This window comes from Pararge aegeria, chromosome 17 (genome assembly GCF_905163445.1).
Source record: "Pararge aegeria chromosome 17, ilParAegt1.1, whole genome shotgun sequence".
Lineage (NCBI taxonomy): Eukaryota > Metazoa > Arthropoda > Insecta > Lepidoptera > Nymphalidae > Pararge > Pararge aegeria.
In genome coordinates, this window is record NC_053196.1 from 11,884,849 (window position 1) to 11,903,745 (window position 18,897).

Below are 18,897 nucleotides of genomic sequence, written 5' to 3' on the forward strand. Positions count from 1 at the left end.
TAACGTAATTAAATAGACATTTATTACGTTACAACCTATTGATATGAATATGGTGCTGAGACCCCCATATTTGTCTATAATGAGGAAGACAAGGTGTCTACAGCGACAAACGCAACATCTTTCATTTTCTCTCTATAAAGAACACAAAACACTGATAGGTGGTTGGATTAGAAAAATTAAAAATTGGAATAAGATTAGTCATTATCATCATATCAACCTATTGCCCACTACAGGGCACGGGCCTCCTACCACAATGAGAAGGGGTCAAGGCAGTAGTAGACCACGGATTGGTGGACTCCACATACCTTTGGGAACATTATGGAGAACTCTAAGGCATGCAGGTTTTCTCACGATTTTTTTCTTCACCGTTGAAGCAAGTGATATTTGAATTGCTTAAAACTTAGATCAGTTATTTAGAAAAGTTAGACGTCCGTACTTCGATTCAAACTCGGCTCCCCGAAAGTGAAGCTGGAGTCGAGCCACTAGGCTAAACACACTAGAGAAAATATTCAAACAAACACTTTTTACCAATATTCCAAAATAAAATGGCGGACTATAAACGAAACTTATTATATAAACTAATTTAAGTATTTGTTACTAATAAAAATTAGTTGATTATTAATCTAGCTAACCAGAAACAATTTTCTTTGCTTGTTCGAAATCCGCGCGCGCAAACTTTCATTTTATCCGCTAGGACGGAAAAATTGATCGTGTAGTCTTCATTTATTTTTGTACCATATACTTAACGATAGATTTTAGAATGCGTTCGATTTTTCACCTAGGTCTTCCACAGGCGTTTATGAAGCGTTCATACATACAAGTTTACATAATCTGTAAGGGGATGGTGATAACTTCGGTCGCCAACTTAAAGCTTCGAGGGTTTCAGACGCGCCCTGTTCTAAGAAGAGCCCACAAACAAACTTAGCCTTGTTATCACCATCGCACAGTAAATTATTATTAAACTTTGAAGTTAGAGCAATTCATACCAAAGCTTTTATATTGTTTAAGTAATCCGTAACATTATTATAGGATTTTTCAGTTAGCTTACTTTTTATGTAAACTTTAAACTTATTGAGAGACATCTCAAAGATATAATTTGTTATAAAATAATATACAATTGCCCTTGAATGAATTAGCAATTTTATGTGGGCTTGTTAACTGCACAACGTGTTTATTTTTGCTTCTTATAAACAAATAATTATTTTTAAATATTATTTACAGGGGAATTAATAGAACAGAATCAGGACGGTCTAGAATATTCTTCTGAAGAAGAAACCGAAGATATTAAAGACGCGGCAGCAAACCTCGCTTCCAAACAGAGGAAAGAACTCGCCAAAGTGGACCATTCCAGTTTAACTTACATGCCTTTTAGGAAAGCATTTTACACAGAGGTGAGTTCAAAGAACATTTTAACTGCGGGAGTGTGTTTTTTGGCTTGTTGCCTTTGTTTGTAATGCAATAATCTGTTTTGGATTTAGCACATTTAAAAACTGCATCTTGTAGATGGACATATCAGACGGCCGATTGGCGCAGTGGGCAGTGACCCTGCTTTCTGAGTCCAAGGCCGTGGGTTCGATTCCCACAACTGGACCATATTTGTGTGATGAACATGAATGTTTTTCAGTGTCTGGGTGTTTATCTATATATTATAAGTATTTATGTAAATTATTCATAAAAATTATTCATATATCATTGTAAAATGATTCATATATAATATTCGTATATTATTCATATATATAAAAATGTTATGTTGGTTTGTGTACGCTTCAAAAACTCAAAAAGCTCTGCACCGATCGAGCTGAAGTTTTAGCCTGATTTATAATCCGCGTCGTAGTACACACATCATATTTATTTATTTATTTATATACTACTTTTTATGCCAAAAATGTTTTTATAAATTAAATAGCCTTTATTAAACCAACCTTGACGATTTTTTTTTTAGATGTATCCTTTAGAATGTAATATGATAAATATAATATTTCTGTCCTGTGAAACCAAAGTAGTTAAGTCACGGAAGCGACTGATATTAGTTTAAAGCTCAAAGAGTTTACCTACTTTAAAAGCTTACTCTGGATCATGCTGAAAACAGGCGTCGGCCATTTCTAAGCCTCGGCATGTGTCGTAGACTAGTGTACATTGGCTTCAAATTACTGATACTTTGTATTTTGATATTCTCTTATTTAAATGCTGTGTTAACGTTTAAATAATACACCGATTTATTGCTTACCAAATAGTTTTCAAAGTACTGCAAACTATTTTACATTGATTTAATGTTTAATGAGAATTATTATACTGTAACGTAGTTTTATACTTTTACAGTGATCATAGTTTATTAATTAGTGGTTAAGAAAATGTTATTATTCACAAATCTTTATATATCTTATATATATATTTCTTGTGTGCGTGTATATGTCACTGAACTCCTCCTAAACGGTTGGACCGATTTGAATGAATTTTTTGGTATGCGTTTGGGTGGCACCCTGGATGGTTTAGATTCACAAATCAGCTCGACAGATGGCGCTGGGGTCAGCTAGTATTTATATATATTTCTTGTGTGCGTGTGTGTCACTGAACTCCTCCTAAACGGCTGGACCGATTTGAATGAATTTTTTGGTATGCGTTTGGGTGGCACCCTGGATGGTTTAGATTCACAAATCAGCCCGACAGATGGCGCTGGTGTCCGCTAGTAAATAAATAAATTCTGTCTTTGTTACTCCATCAGGTAAGCGAACTAGCTCGGATGTCACTAGAAGAAGTGGAAGCTTATAGAACCGAATTAGAAGGCATTCGTGTCAAAGGCAAAGGTTGCCCTAAGCCAATCAAATCCTGGGCACACTGTGGGATCAGTAAAAAGGAGCTCGAGATATTGAAGAAGCTTGGCTTCGAGAAACCCACGCCTATTCAGGCTCAAGCCATTCCCGCTATTATGTCAGGAAGGTAAATATAAAATAGTTCTATTTATTTTTAGCGAGCCTTTATTTTATAGGTTTAGTTTGTCTGTATTAACATGGCTGCCCAAAAAATGTAAAATGTAAATGTGTAATGTTTTTAGGGTTAACAATGTATGTGTGTGATTCCTTTATGTGCAATCTACATAGTTTCTAAATTCCTAAAAAGATTTGATTTCAGAAATATCCTAGAATCCTTAAATCAATACAAAGTTAAACTGTCTTTTAATTTAAAAAAAAAAAGTATCAATTTTGATGTCGCCCTTTTCAAACGCCAAAACTGGTAGAGTCAGCCGGTCGTGTTTCTGATTATTTTTAAATTACGTACTTGTTTTAAAAGCTTATAAGAAGTAACACAAATATTAACTTCGGATTATTTATTTCTTTATCATTTTATAATTAATGTCTCTTATCTTTTGAATCTTTCTTCGTTTATACATATTAAGTTTTAATAAGTCTCGGGAATTAATCTCTAATCTTTATTTATAATACTAGGCTGAATAGTTTTTATCCTTTTTCCGTTTGAACGCACGCTTTGGAATTACCAGGATTTGTGGAATCTTTTTGTAATAATACTTGAGGAAAACTTTTAAGAACATATTTAGGATCACGCTACAACCCTTACGACTCGGTCAAGAAGGAAAATAAAAACAACTAAGTAATAATATTTAACAGACCATGGTATGAAAAATTGTATGGGAAAAAAGTAGAATACTTATAAAACGAAAATCATGTCTGTTATATAGGGGCTCCGGCCACGTAATATTTATTTTATTCTGTTTTGAAAATTTTAAATATTTAACTATCACGGTTCATGTGATACAGCCTGGTGACAGGCGTACTGACAGACAGGCGGACCGACAGCGGAGTCTTAGTCCCGTTTTACGAAGTTGCGTGGTAGTTCCACTAGTGTAAGTAACAAGTATTTATGTTTTTGCAGAGACCTCATTGGCATTGCCAAAACCGGTTCTGGCAAAACTCTAGCCTTCATACTGCCAATGTTCCGGCATGTCCTGGACCAAAATCCGCTGGAGGACACTGATGGACCAATATCCCTTATAATGACGCCTACCAGAGAATTGTGTATGCAGATCGGAAAGGATATAAGGAAGTTTGCGAAGTCTCTGGGATTGCGAGTGGTTTGTGTGTACGGCGGCACTGGGATATCGGAACAGGTTGGTTTTCTGTGAATAAGGAATCCCAGTTTGTATGTTTTAAGACGTTGATTCAAAAAAATCTTAATTGTTCTCTGCCTACATGAGGCAGAGAACTTTGAAGCATTTATTAGGATAAATAAAACTAGAGGACCCGCGCGACTTCGTCCGCGAATGAGTCGACTTAAAAAAATAGTCGTATGTCCAATATAAATGATTCTGAGATTCCAATATAAATGAATCCTAGCTAGATCGATTTATCGCCCCCGAAACTCCCTGTATACCAATTCCATAGTTTATATCTCAAGAAATTAATATTTTCCGACCAAAAATTTCCAAATTGCAAGTTTTGAAAGACAAAAACTAAAAGTTTTTTATTTTCAACTGCTGAGTTTCTTGGAGGTTCTTCTTTTCGTTAGGTTTGACAAATAACGTTGTTCCGCCAAATGAAGTAATGTTGTGTATAACGATATCCAAAAGTTAAATATTCAATGTCCAACCGCATTATGACTATAATTTTTTATGCGTTATTAATGTTTGAAGTACTTGATATGACACTTTAGATACGTATTATGGTTAAAACGACACTACAACGAACGGTTTCAGACCAACCAAGTGCGGAAACTGCCCAGGCCTAGAAGATGATGGTTACAACGCTTTATAATACGAAAAAAAACCTTTAATAATGACATTATACAAAGGTTTTGTAGGTTTTGGCTCAAGTTAAATTCGAGTTTGATTGAAAAGTGAAATGTAACACTAGTTTGAAATGAGTCTTCTGGGCTCTTTTCAAGTTAAATTCGATAGCCCTACTTTCTTAGGAAAAACCCCTACGTGTATGCCAGCAGCTTGCGTGCTGGCCGGAACACCTCCAATACAATTAAGCGCAAGTGTGTTTCCGCCATAAGAATTTAAAACCTTCAGATTTTCATTCTATCTTGTATTAACGAGCTTATTTCGTTCTAGATTGCGGAACTGAAGCGCGGTGCTGAGATGATAGTTTGCACTCCGGGGCGAATGATTGACATGCTGGCCGCTAACTCGGGCCGCGTTACCAATTTGCGCAGAGTCACCTATATCGTGTTGGACGAAGCGGATCGAATGTTCGATATGGGCTTTGAACCGCAGGTAACGTACGTTTGTATTGTTATTCGCAGTCATTTTTCTTCGATATTATTAACACGTGAATTTTAATCGTTGCACTACACACTACAACATTTTAATGACTACTAAAATAAAGAATTCTTGTATTAATACTTAGTTTATTTGTATTAGGTTACAAGGATGTTTTAATGCTAGCAGTAAACTAACTGTTTAAGAATCTTTTATAGAGGATTCATATAATGTGTATATACCCATATGATACTATTATCGTACACATTCGTGTTTTATTACCCATATTATATACCAGTTCCATAACTATTTATTAACTTATTATTATTTGAATAATTATTATTGAATTTCAATTTTTACGTACAAAGTTCAAAAGTATGAGCACAAAAAATTATTAATTTTGGATAGATCCCTGATTAAGTGATAAGGCCGCCTTTGTTAGACATATTTAAATTACTTTTACCTTCGTTCTTTTTTATTTATTCCTCTTTTCTTGTGCAATAAAATGCTTTTGATTAATTTATTGATTGATTCGTTATCGAACATAGAACTATTAAAATGTCAAAGTAAATAAGACCTTATTAGAACGGACGAGTTGCTATTTTTCACTAGCGTTTTATTCGGGTTCGGGATTGCTGAACACAGGCAACAAAAAAGCGGATAAATAAAAAGTAGCCTCACTTTTTATATAACAATAATAGTCTAGATAAAAGTTACACGATCATCTGCTAAGAGCATTTTCACTCGATATTATTTGCATCCCGAAACCTTTCGTTGATGGCAAAGATGATGTTTTACTTAATTGTCATTATTTGCTTAGGTAATGAAGATTATCGACAATGTCCGGCCCGACAGGCAAACTGTGATGTTCAGTGCTACGTTCCCGCGGCAGATGGAAGCTCTCGCTAGACGAATTCTGCAGAAACCTATCGAAGTTCAGGTATAACACAGAAAAGAAGAAATTTCGGGCTAGTTTTATTTTGAACAAGCTCTCCTCGCGGCCTTGGTCGTTTCTACTAAACTCTTGTAATATTAAAATCTACGTCTTCCTTTTCTCGCCCATATCCTACTTTTAATTCTTCATCTTGCATTGCCCTTCTTGATTGTCTTGAAGGTGGATCTTAATTTCTCTACTTAAACCTTGAATTTTTGAGAATATTGTTACAAGTTAAATAAGAACACCTGATGGCATGTTATATGTTTTATCTGCTCTTTAGTACCCAGGATCACATTCCAATCGCAGGTTGATTGTTGTCCAGAATTGTCAAGGTCACTATTTTTCATACCGGATCCCTGGTTTCACACGGAAGTAGTTTCCTCTCAGAGCAGACTGCCTAAAAGTGACGTACGCCGTTTATCTAGGCCTAATAATTAACTTCTAGGCCCTTAAAAGGTGGTCTATTTAAGGTCTAGAACATTCTGTATATAGAAATCGGGAATAAAGCGAATATTCTCGAAATTTCTTTGTTGTTTCGTAGGGTTTAGGTTGGTAGGTACTTTCCTACATCCTAAGTTGTCATGCGCATTATATACTTTAAGTCCATGGTAATAAAGTTCTTTGCAACAATGTTTTATTTTCCGTAGGTGGGTGGCCGCAGCATAGTGTGCAAGGAAGTAGAACAGCACGTGGCAATTTTAGAAGACGACGCGAAATTCTTTAAACTTCTAGAAATATTGGGACTGTACAGTCAGATGGGCAGTATCATTGTGTTCGTAGACAAGCAAGAAAATGCTGACAGTCTTCTCAAGGACTTAATGAAAGCTTCGTATCCTTGTATGAGTTTGCATGGGGGTAAGTCATATAGTTATTTGATAAATAATTTTATATGTTTATTTGAAAATATAAAGTTTCATATATCAAGACTGTCTGTTGTGGCTTCGCAATTGCTTAATCAATAATTAATTGTCAATACAAGATCAAAACGTAGGCAAGGATTTAAAAAGTACAAATTTTTCTAGTTTTTTGAAATAGTAGGATAGGTTTTGATCGCTACGCTAGTATGTCAGGTTGAATAAAATTCTCTTTAGTATCGCTGTCGTCAAGAATATAACTTTTTTGCTTTGAAATTTTTGACAAAAATAGAGTTAATATTAAAAAAAAAAAATTACGTACAAATCGGCAGTTCACCGCATTCACTAACTTGCTTAACGCCCCTTTTGCGTGCAATGATCTATGTATTTTCTTACATGGATAATTTATAATCGTCTAGTGGTGTATAAACAAAACCATACTAAAACATATACATTTTTATTTCAGCTTCTGTTCCCGATAAATCGGTTCAGAGGGGTCATATTTGCAACATTTAAAAAAGTTTAATAAAATAATTTTGGTGTGCTGTCTCCGTGATGATAGTGCTTTCGATATAATGTAGGTTTCTTGTTGGATCAGGCGCGTTTAGAACCTTTTTACTTATTTCTTATTAAACTGTTTTCTTCTAAGACCATCTAATGGATTTATGAACGATTTAAAATATATCTTAAAAACCTTTATTATGATATTTTTTATAGTCTTCCAGAAACTTCAGGGTTAATGTAGGCCTTTTTCACTTGATTAGTGCAAATTATTCTTATTAATATATTATAATATAAAGTACAAGTATTTAAAGTATTTGTTGATACAGACTCGTGGTTAATCCTTGATCCTACCGACTGCGCCAATTCTGTAGAAATGTATTGAAGATTTTATCATCCGTAAAATATTACGTTATAATATTGTCCAATGTTATTAACGTTTATTTAAATGTCAAGGGGCAGTGCACTCACTCAAACCTGTGTTAAAAGCGACGTATATATTAATAGTGGCCTGTTACAGGTATTGATCAATTCGACAGGGACTCTACGATCGTGGACTTCAAATCGGGCAAGGTGAAGTTGCTGGTCGCCACTAGCGTCGCGGCCCGCGGGCTTGACGTAAAACAATTGGTGCTGGTCGTCAACTACGATTGCCCAAATCACTACGAAGATTATGTGCACAGGTAAGTTGAAAGAAACGAAGTGACTGATAAGAAAATGGCAATTACTGAAAAGATCGGTCACAGATAACATGATAGTAGAAAAATGATCGGGGAATCCCCTAAGAGTATCGATCCCAAAAAAAGATTTTGAATTTTAATAAAGACCAGTATTTTTGTAGAACAAAGTATTTCTGTATGACTGTCCATTTGAACAACGCACGCGGATAACACAAATCGTGAAGATTTTTCTTCTGCCTTGGTGTACAGTTACCATTATTTTAGACTGATAACTTATTATTACTGAAATTGAACCTTTGTTACTTTCGCATAAAATAGCTTTCGAATGATGTAATGAAATTGGTTCAGATTTTAAGCAGTTATAAAGATTATCGATAACGAATAAAAAAACCGACAAACATGGGTGTGGTTGCTTCTGTAATTACAGACACATGAGGATTAACAGCTTGGCCTCAGGTGGCACTTTTTTGGACGTGTTCCTTGCATGCCCTGCGAAGAGTTCCTTTGTTCATATTCGATGAACAGAACAACACGTACAAAAACAAATTTCCTCTATATAATATGAGTAATATAGTAAGAAGCGGTGACAGTGGCGTGCATAGAGGGTATGCAGAAATTCTACAGTAACTTATAAAAAAAAAATTAAGGATAGACATTGTAAGAGTTATAAAAAGCATAGTATTTATAACTCGTACTGGAGATTTTCTTCATTTTATATCATCTGCATACCCTGTGCATACCCTCTATGCACGCCACTGAGCGGTGTTAGCGCAGTAGGTAGGAGTTCGACTTCACTTTCGGCTGGCCGAGTTCGACTCCCAGCATGCACCTCTAACTTTTCTAAGTTATGTGCGTTTTAAATAATTGAAATATCACTCGCTTCAACGGTGAAGAAAAATATCGTGAAGAATGACCTGTATACCTGAGAGTTCTCCATAATGTTCCCAAAGGTGTGTGGAGTCCACCAATCCATGGTCGACTACTGCCTTAACCCCATCTCATTGTGGGAGGAGACCCGTGCCCTGAAGTGGGCCGGTAATGGGTTGATATGATGATGACGACTATTAGTTATATTGGAAGACGAAATTCCAAGTTGTATGGATTGTCCATCTTTCGACACAGATGCGGTCGAACCGGCCGCGCCGGTAACAAGGGTTACGCGTGGACCTTCCTCACTCCGGAGCAAGGTCGATACGCCGGCGACGTTTTGCGTGCCTTCGAACTAGCGGGCACCAACGCGCCGCCGGAGTTGAGACAACTGTGGGAGACTTACAAGGAAGCGCAAGAGAAAGATGGGAAGAAAGTACATTCTGGGGGTGGTTTTAGCGGAAAAGGTGAGTTGTAGTGGTCAATAATAAATATCAGTGTTGTTTTTACTTGCTGTGTGGTGACAGTAGATCAGAATATCAGTGTCACCGCCCCTCCTGTTTCTACGGGTATCGTACGAGCCGACTATGTGAATATAACGGAGAGCGGGCAGCGATTTTTGAATTTCTTAACAACATCTGCTTGGAAGCAGGCCACTAAGCTCTCATCTCTCACAAGACAGAAAAATTCTAAAGATTCTTAAACTATAAAATGATGTTGGAAAAGAGCAATCTTCTGAGTTCCTTGCTTGCTCTTCTCGGTGGAAACTGCGTTCACGAATCGGTGGTAGAGTCACTACATCAGACTGACTTGACGTTTCAAAAGTGCTTATAAACCAGGCCTACTTGAAATAAATGAATTTTTAATTTAATTTGAATTGCAGCTCTCAGCGTTCTACTAGTACCATCTACTGCGATTACAGACTCTTCTGCCCAGCGTGGTGATTATGGGCAAATCCCTGATTCTGTTGGGAGAGGCCTTTAGTCCAGCAGTGGACTTTTACTATAGGCTATTGATGATGATTGTGGGAGACCCGTGCTCTGTAGTGGGTTGAGAATGAGTTTATATGATGATGATGATGATGATGATTTTTACGGGGTTTTCTTCTAAATGATTAATTTAATTGGTTTGTAATCATAACGTAAACTAGCATTTGTCACGGCTTTTTAAAATTTTGGATAGAGAATAGGCTTCTTAAACTCGGGTAAGTATCGTCTACCGATTCAGTCTTGGCTAGCGTGATAGAATGCGGCGTTAAACCTTTTCATTATGAGAGGAGACCAGTCATGCGCCGGTAATTCATATGATGGAGTAAATATCAATCAAGCATAATGGTATTATGTGGTTAATAATCCTTTAGTTTATCAATTCTAAAAAGCAAAACTTAAATACATAGTCTTTAGCAAAAATTATGTCTCTATTAATAAGGTTTCAAGTTCGATGAGTCTGAAGCACAAGCGGCCACAGAGAGGAAGAAGTATCAAAAGGCGGCTTTGGGCCTTCAAGATTCAGACGACGAAGACGTGGAAGGCGATCTCGACCAACAGATCGAAACTATGCTCGCTGCTAAGAAAATCGTTAAAGAAATAAAGGTAATCCCACTTCTGTTTATCATTACCTTAATCCTTCGTTTGTTCTAATTATGAATTTGTCAGCAGTAACGAAATGGGGGTTTTTCGATATGCGATTTGTGGTATTCGTTGATTCGATATCGATGTATCGAAATGCGAATTTCATAAAGCAAAGCTTGATGCTTAATCTTGATCTATACAATGTACATAAGCATCGTCTATAGCTTATCTGCCACCATAAGCAATGACATAATATAAGTTTTATTAAAACGAAAGATTTGGCTGTATGGGATTAATTAATGCCCTGAACATCTCAACTTGTTTTTTATGCAAATACTTACTACAGGGATTCGTTTTGTAATTTTTATTTGTGGTGGGAGGATTTTGATTCAAAATCTTAAAACATGCCAACACATCAGATATCAAGCCATTACCGCCGACTTTATAGTAAACGACGTAAAACAAATTAAATCTGCAAATTCTTATAATAATATGTTAAATTTAAATTTGACAGCATATTTATCTTTAATATTATTTTACTTAACTTTCTTCTATTTGATCTGTGTTTTCTCGGTTACACTAACTAGGCGGTAATGGATTGGTATCCCAGCTGATGCAAAGACTGTCTAATCCTTAACTCATATTATAAATGCGAAATTGTGTTTGTCTTGTTGTCGTTCCTTCGCGCCCTAATATAGCAAATCATCTTAATTTTTGGCAAAGAGTTAATTGAAAGGAGAGTATCAATAAACTAGTGTTTATCCCGGGAAAACAAATAGTTCCCACGGGAGTTCTAAAAGGTCTTAATAAATGCGGACCAAGAAGGCGGCAAAAGCTTAAGTAGACAGTGTTGACGGCATTTACTTAACAGGTTTTGTGTGTTTAACTTATTTTTATGATATTATGTAAGCCAGTGGCGTGCATAGAGGGTATAGGGTTATGCACAGGGTATGCAGATCATATAAAATGAAACAAAATCTCCAGTACGAGTTATAAAAATTGAAGGGTAGGATTTTTATAATTCTTACAAAGACCTTGTAAAAATTAAGTTTATTAAAACTTGTACTGGAGATTTTTTTCATGTTATATTGTCTACTCGTATTGTAAATAAATAAATAAATAAATAAATATACTACGACAATACACACATCGCCATCTAGCCCCAAAGTAAGCGTAGCTTGTGTTATGGGTACTATGATGACTGATGAATATTTTTATGAATAATATACATAAATACTTAGAATATATATATAAACACCCAGACACTGAAAAAAGTTCATGCTCATCACACAAACATTTTCCAGTAGTGGGAATCGAACCCACGACCTTGAACTCAGAAAGCAGGGTCGCTGCAAACTGCGCCAATCAGCCGTCAAATTTTGTATACCCTTTGCATACCATTTATGCACGTTACTGATCGAAGCTATGTTTAATTCTCATCAACGAATCGTGTCAACAGCCTGGTCTTGCCAATGCCACGCCGCCAACAGCTGCAGGCGCTTTGGGTACCGATGGAAAACTTGAATTGGCAAAGCGACTGGCATCTCGTATTAACATTGCCAAGGGATTGGGCGTCGAACAGAAGGGTGCCACACAGCAGGCAGCCGAAGCTATCCTTAAGGGTGCACCTTCTGCGCACACGCTTATTACGGTAAGTCATTTACATTATCATTCTCGTAGCTATGTCACAATAAGACAATGCAATAAAATAGGAAGAAGAAGAAACACTTTATAGCACGTATAACATACAGAAAAGAAACAGTAAGGAGTATACAGTACACAATGTAGACATGCAAAGGCGGCCTTATTGCTGCAAGCAGACTCTTACAGGCAACCTTTGTAGATAGTACTTGCAGCAAGAGAACGGGATAGTGCCACGAGTGTTGTTACAAAAATACCAAAATGGAAAGATACAAATACGTATAAAGTTTCAATAAATATATAACAAACATAATATATATAAGTAGATTTTAACACACAATTTAAAAGAAAGTATATAAAGAAACTACTTCAAATTCCATCACTCAAGGAGAGGTGTATATTCCCTTCCGATATTTAAGAGTAGTCCTTCAGACGACTCTTAAATATCGGAAGGGAACTACTTCCACGGATTTCAGCAGGCAGATTGTTCCAATTAAGTAACGCCTTGTCAAAGCAGATTCCTAGGCATACATTTACCTCTCACCAATCGATTTTCACTAGACAACTCATATAAACTATGATTCTTGCTACAAGGTGTGGTACTTTGTGTTTGTATTTTCACAGTTTAAATTTTTCTTGTCGATTTATAGGTTAATAAGAAAAAAACCGAATTTATATATTTTTCAAAAGTGTAGTGCCAGTTTAAGAGTTCCATATTACGCACTGCCGTTGTCGTTTACTTTAGTCATCCGATTTAAGCATTTCCTAGATTTAGTGAAAATTAGACACGTATGAAATTTTTTTTAGCGGTATTTGGTAAAAATGGAACCCTTATGGCACCGACTATGTCCTTCCGTCCGTCTGCCAATTATTTGTGTGTTTCTTTGAAAATTTCATTGCACACACACATTTTATTCAAACTTAACACATCCTCTAAACACGAACTTAGAATAGAAAATGGGGCGCGCAAAGGCGGTCTTATAGCTAAAGTGACCTTTTTCATACAATCTTTAGGCGTTAGGAAAGACAAAGGAACGTATTTGTGCGATTATTTGACTCATTAGTCATTACCAAAGGAAAGATCTGGAATTACCTTTTGATCATAAATGTAAACAAAGATGTGATAGTTGTCACCGGGTACGTTTTTATGGAAACTTTGTCTATTTATTTTACTAAAAGTATTGATCCCCGAAGAAGTTGTGAAATGAAAGTCTTCATTATCATGAATGCTGGAGGATTAACACCAAAGATAAAAAAAAAATTCTCCCACTTTTGCGTTCGGGGTATACAGTGTGATATTTTCTAGTGACATTACCGTTTCCCAGTACTGTCACTAGATGGCGCTCTTTACGTTCGATACAAATCGTAGTTAACTTTTACGCGATCGAATTATCACAGTACAGAGGTGCACCATGGGTTCTGCACTTTCATAAAATTAAGAACAATATTTTTTTTGATAGTTATTGTGCAGCGATGTCACGGTTTGTCCCACACTTTGAAAAATTGTGTGGAGGTCACCATGCTTAGACACCCCATTATAGGGGTCGTTTTATTTTTCATAATTGTTTCGATTTGTTAAAATGTAATATTTATTATGGTTTTATTAGTTTTATGAAGAGGATATTTAATTTTTTGCGCCTATCTGCCCAACTTACAAGTACCTATCTATTTTGACCAGGTAGCTAGGTTAAAACGCGGTCGCCGCGCCGAACTTCTTTACTTTTAAGTGCGCTGTTGGCTTAATAAGGTTGGGCACCCCTGCACTAGACAATCGCGCTACGTTCCTCATTTGTATAGACATCACGCGCCTTTACATAAATGTCGCTGAAGTTTAAAATTTTGTTTACAAATACATTAAACCATAGATAAATATAACTGTGTACTTTACAGAATCACATAATACATTCAAGTCAATATATTAACCGTGTACAATGTTAGGTGTTAACAAAAGCGTATACAAGTATAATTTATGTGGCCAAATAGTCATAAGGCAATGGATAAAGTCACTGATCATTTTAGTATAATGCTAATTCCTTTTGTTATTCGTTACGTATCATGTGACGCTATGCTAATGCTGGCTCGTGACTCGTAAAATAAACAAAATGTCATCTCATGTTCTATGTAAGATACCTATCTATTGAACCTATATTGATGTAATAATAATAATAATATAATAAATATACTACGACAATACACACATCGTCATCTATTCCCAAAGTAAGCGTTAGCTTGAGTTATGGGTACTGTGTATTTTTATGAATAATATACATAAATACTTAGAATATTCGTCTAAACACCGAGACACTGAAAAACATTCATGCTCATCACACAAACATTTTCCAGTAGTGGGAATCGAACCCACGGCCTTGTACTCAGAAAGCAAGGTCGCTGCCCACTGCGCCAGTCGGCCGTCCGACCGAGATGCACACAACTACTATATTGTGTGAATGTAATATGAAGATTGTTTCGTTATTTTTAAAATTATGTCCATAGTTCCCACCGTATGGGGAATAGCGCGGAATAGTCCTTACAGAGGACTGATCACCCGTCTGGCAATGGCAGGCGTCCCCTCACTAAGTATATATATATAGTTCCCACCGTAGGGTAAGGTATTAGGGGTAAGGTTCCTGCAGTAGCGTGCACAGGGTTTTTGACTAGGGTGCAGGGATGCATAAAGATGGAAGATGGCATAAAATGGAAGTTATACAAAAAATTAAGGGTAGGCAGTGCTTTTGTGCATGTATGAAGTGCACGCCGCTGGGTTCCTGGGCGGTAGCGCCGATGAACGTGCGCCAAACGATTTAGGGTTTAGATAGCGATTAAGGGTATGGGTTTTTTTTTAACTATCGATAGGCCAGCGCTTAGCGACAATCATGCCTGTTAAAAACCAATGAAGAGGTCTAGGTTAGAGCACTGTTGCCTAGAAAATCTCTATTCAGTCTTGCCTTGAAGGTACTCGAGTTATATGTGCGAGGAAACTCAGTTGCTGGGGCGTTTCTTATACCAGCGGTACGTATCAGATACGTGAATAAAAAAAGTTTCGTGCTTGTTGATTGATCAATATCAATTTAAATAAGGAAACCATCGCTAACGGTGTCTCGCAGTTCTGGGATACAACGGGGACGTAGAAACAGATCGGCCCAAAGTATGAGTAGCTTGTGTTGTGTGTGCTAAGAGGACTTTCGAATATTTTTATCAATACTTTACATAAATACTTATAAAATACAGATAAATACTCAGACACTGAAAAACATTCATGTTCATCACACAAACATTTTCCATTTTCCTGCCCACTGTGCCCGCAATGTTAACAATCTAATAACTCTTTTCTCTCTCTCTCTAACGCTAAGATGCCCGCTAGTTATTTGTTCGATATTACAGGCGAAGACAGTAGCAGAGCAGCTAGCGGCGAAATTGAATACGCGTCTCAACTACCAGCCACGTGATGAAAGCGCCAACGAACCGGCCGAAGAGGTGTTCCGGAAGTACGAGACAGAACTGGAAATCAACGACTTCCCGCAGCAAGCGCGTTGGCGTGTCACTAGCAAGGTCAGTAAAATCATTCCTTTCCAAAGTCACAATCCCAATAAAAGCTATAGTGTTGTTCACCTAGGTTGGTATCCTTTTTAATTATCACCGAGAAAAAAAGAAGAGAAAACAAATTTCTCTTCTTTATTTTGTTTTTTTTATATAGTTATAATTGGAGTGCCAAGCAGATCGTCTGTCATTATAAACCTTCGTCTATAAACACGGCCGAGTGGCGCAGTGGGGAGTAAGTCCAAGGTCGTGGGTTCGATTCCCACAACTGGAAAATGTTCGTGTGATGAACATGAATGTTTTTCAGTGTCTGTGTTTTTTTTTTTGTTTTTCAAGTAGTATGTGTATTATATTCATTAAAAAGATTATATTCATTAAAAAGATATTCATAAGCTATCTCAGTTCCCATAACACAAGCCACGCTTACTTTGGGACTAGTCGGCGATGTGAGGTCGTAGTATATTTATATAAAAAAAAAAACAGCAGCACATCAAGGAGCACGTCCTGCGACATGATGAACTGTGTACATCGATTTGAGGCGTAGGTGTTAAAACTCATGTGCCTGTAAATACACCGGCACCCACGACCTTCGGTTCGGAACACAGTATTGCAACAATTCTGCTTAGCGGCAGAAATAAGTATGGCGAAAGCACTTCCCAGGACGAGCTCTGTCCCAAAAAGTAAAAATTAACTTGTAGTGCACTTTACTAGGCTGCATAAAATTAGTAATTCATTTAAGGGTAATTGTATATTATTTTATAACAAATCACCAGATGAAATCCTTGATGTCTCTCAATTAGTTTAAAGTTTATATAAAACGTAAGCTTAAAGAAAAATCCTATTATAATATTAAGGAGTAAATAATAAAAAAAGCTTGGGTATGAATTGCTCTTACCTCATAGCTCAACATTAACTAGACTGTGAGATGGTGACAACAAAAAAAAAACCTGGCTAAGTTTGTTGTGGGCTCTTCCTAGACCAGGGCGCGTTTGGAACCCTCCTAGCTTTAGTTTTAAGTTAACGAATGCATTTATTACCGTCACTAACATTAGTGTAGCATGTTAAATGTATGAACGCTTCGTAAGTGCCTGTAATAAGGTCTACGTGAAAAAAACATATTTGATTTTGAATTTGAAGCTCAACTACAAATAATTAGGAATATTCAGAACCCTCATTTAGCCATTATTGCATGCAGTTCATTATGTTCAAAAACAGTGAAAACTCCCGGCGCACGTCCCACTTCACACTTGTGAGTGTTGCTAGCTCACAAACTTTTCCCATTTTCCTCATTTTATAGTTAAGTAATTAATGTCAACTGCATGATCGAATGAAGTGACTGTTTGAGAAACACTGCCAAAGTGGAGTGGTTTTTGATGCTTCAATTCAAATTAGTCGTGTACACGGTTTCTATATGTTCTTAATACTGTGTTGTGCTATTAAAATCGTACTTTGTGTGTGTCGTATGGTGAGATCAGAGTACAGTAGTAACAACTCTTCCTACCGTCACTAAGGGAATGTGAAAGAGAGCTGGCAGCATCGTCTTCTTTGTACTAACATCCACTGCGATCACCAAACCCGTTAGTCAAGCCATCAGTCGATTGGTGTGAGCCAGTGTGGTGATTACGAACATACCCTCCTGTAGAAGAGACGCGATTAGTCCAGCAATGAACTTTTATAGCCTATTGTTGAATTTATATAAAGCGTTTTTTTTTTCAAGTAGTGCTGTGATATTCTGCGACGCACTTCACTGCATCTGAAATGTTATGCAACCGTTGTCGGTATCATGAAGGTTTCGCTAAGTGTCTGTCTAATCCAATCTCACTTACTGTGTCACTTATATATTGAGATAAATCATTTTCGAGAACCGATGTAATCCGTTTTTGCAGCAACTTTTTATTTAATACTAGCTGTTGCCCGCGACTTCGTCTGCGTTTGATTTTGTTTTTAAAGTATTCAGTATCGCTAAGCTTTAAATGAGTATAGTAGTATAAACATATATAACATGTGACTGTAAATTAATTATAGACAAATAATTTGAAATAAAATAAAATTGCGACTATAATTAAAGATCTAAGCTCCTATCTATCCTATATATATCCTATCTCTTAAGTTGGACCAGACTGCTCACAGTGTGCCAATTTAATTTTAAATCGGTTAAGTAGTTTAGGAGTCCATCGCGGACAAACATCGTGACAGGAGATTTATATATATTAAGATAGATTTATATAATAAGAAGATAAAACCATTTCAGTTGGCTGTTTTTTCTTTTCTTTGTTGAGTGGATAGTTTAAAAGTACGTTGCTAATGCAAAAGTTATGATCAGTTCATTACATGTTAACATATTCTGATGAAGGACAACCTGAGGCGTTCAGTCGAAGACTGGCTACCCGCGTGCCTCTGTTCTATACATCTCTGTTTGTAAATCAGTGAGGTGTTGAGACATATGGATTAAAAGAGAGGCTATTCTGGTTTTTAAAGTCAATTTACTTTACTCAGACAGTATAGAATGAAGTATCGCCAACGAGCCTGAAATTGTCATTTGTTTATCATAAATAGCCTAACGCACCAATGTCAAAGTCAAATATTTCTTTATTCAAATAGGCACATAGATGGCACTTTTGATGCGTTGATTACATACAAAATATGTACATAGCAGTGAGTAGTGATGGCGACAACTACAATCGTAAACTTGAAAGTAAAGCTACGACGGTTCCAAACGCTCCCTGGTCTAAGAATAAGCCCACAACAAACTTAGCCGGCTGTTCTTTTTGTTATCATCATGTCACATTAGAAAATCTTTAAGAAGCAACCTGGTTAGAGCAATTGTTCACACCGAAGCTTTTTTTATCGTTTACGTGCTAAAGGCCTGGGTTTGATCGCAGTAGATTGTAGTACAGAGGACGCTGTTCCCGTTCTCCGCTATATTCCATTAGTCGTCTCGTACGATACCCGAGTCACCCACCTGAGATTTACCATAATGTAATTATATTAATTAATTAATATCAATTGCAATACGACGTATTACTCCAGTAACGTGCGCTTACCGTTAGAGGTTATATTTATTACTAAGGGGGATAAGTTTACTGTTGATAAG

General features: G+C 36.6%; 1 protein-coding gene across 1 annotated transcript in view; it reads left to right on the plus strand.

The window, feature by feature from the left end:
- Window positions 1-18,897, plus strand: part of LOC120630879 (probable ATP-dependent RNA helicase DDX46) — a 28,611-nt gene that overhangs the window by 6,576 nt on the left and 3,138 nt on the right. The window contains exons 7-17 of the mRNA XM_039900197.1: window positions 1,222-1,391; window positions 2,723-2,937; window positions 3,889-4,123; window positions 5,069-5,230; window positions 6,036-6,155; window positions 6,800-7,007; window positions 8,028-8,190; window positions 9,310-9,521; window positions 10,483-10,646; window positions 12,085-12,276; window positions 15,648-15,815. Of these exons, the coding sequence (XP_039756131.1) occupies window positions 1,222-1,391; window positions 2,723-2,937; window positions 3,889-4,123; window positions 5,069-5,230; window positions 6,036-6,155; window positions 6,800-7,007; window positions 8,028-8,190; window positions 9,310-9,521; window positions 10,483-10,646; window positions 12,085-12,276; window positions 15,648-15,815 (2,009 nt within the window). The remainder of the gene's footprint in view (window positions 1-1,221; window positions 1,392-2,722; window positions 2,938-3,888; window positions 4,124-5,068; window positions 5,231-6,035; window positions 6,156-6,799; window positions 7,008-8,027; window positions 8,191-9,309; window positions 9,522-10,482; window positions 10,647-12,084; window positions 12,277-15,647; window positions 15,816-18,897) is intronic.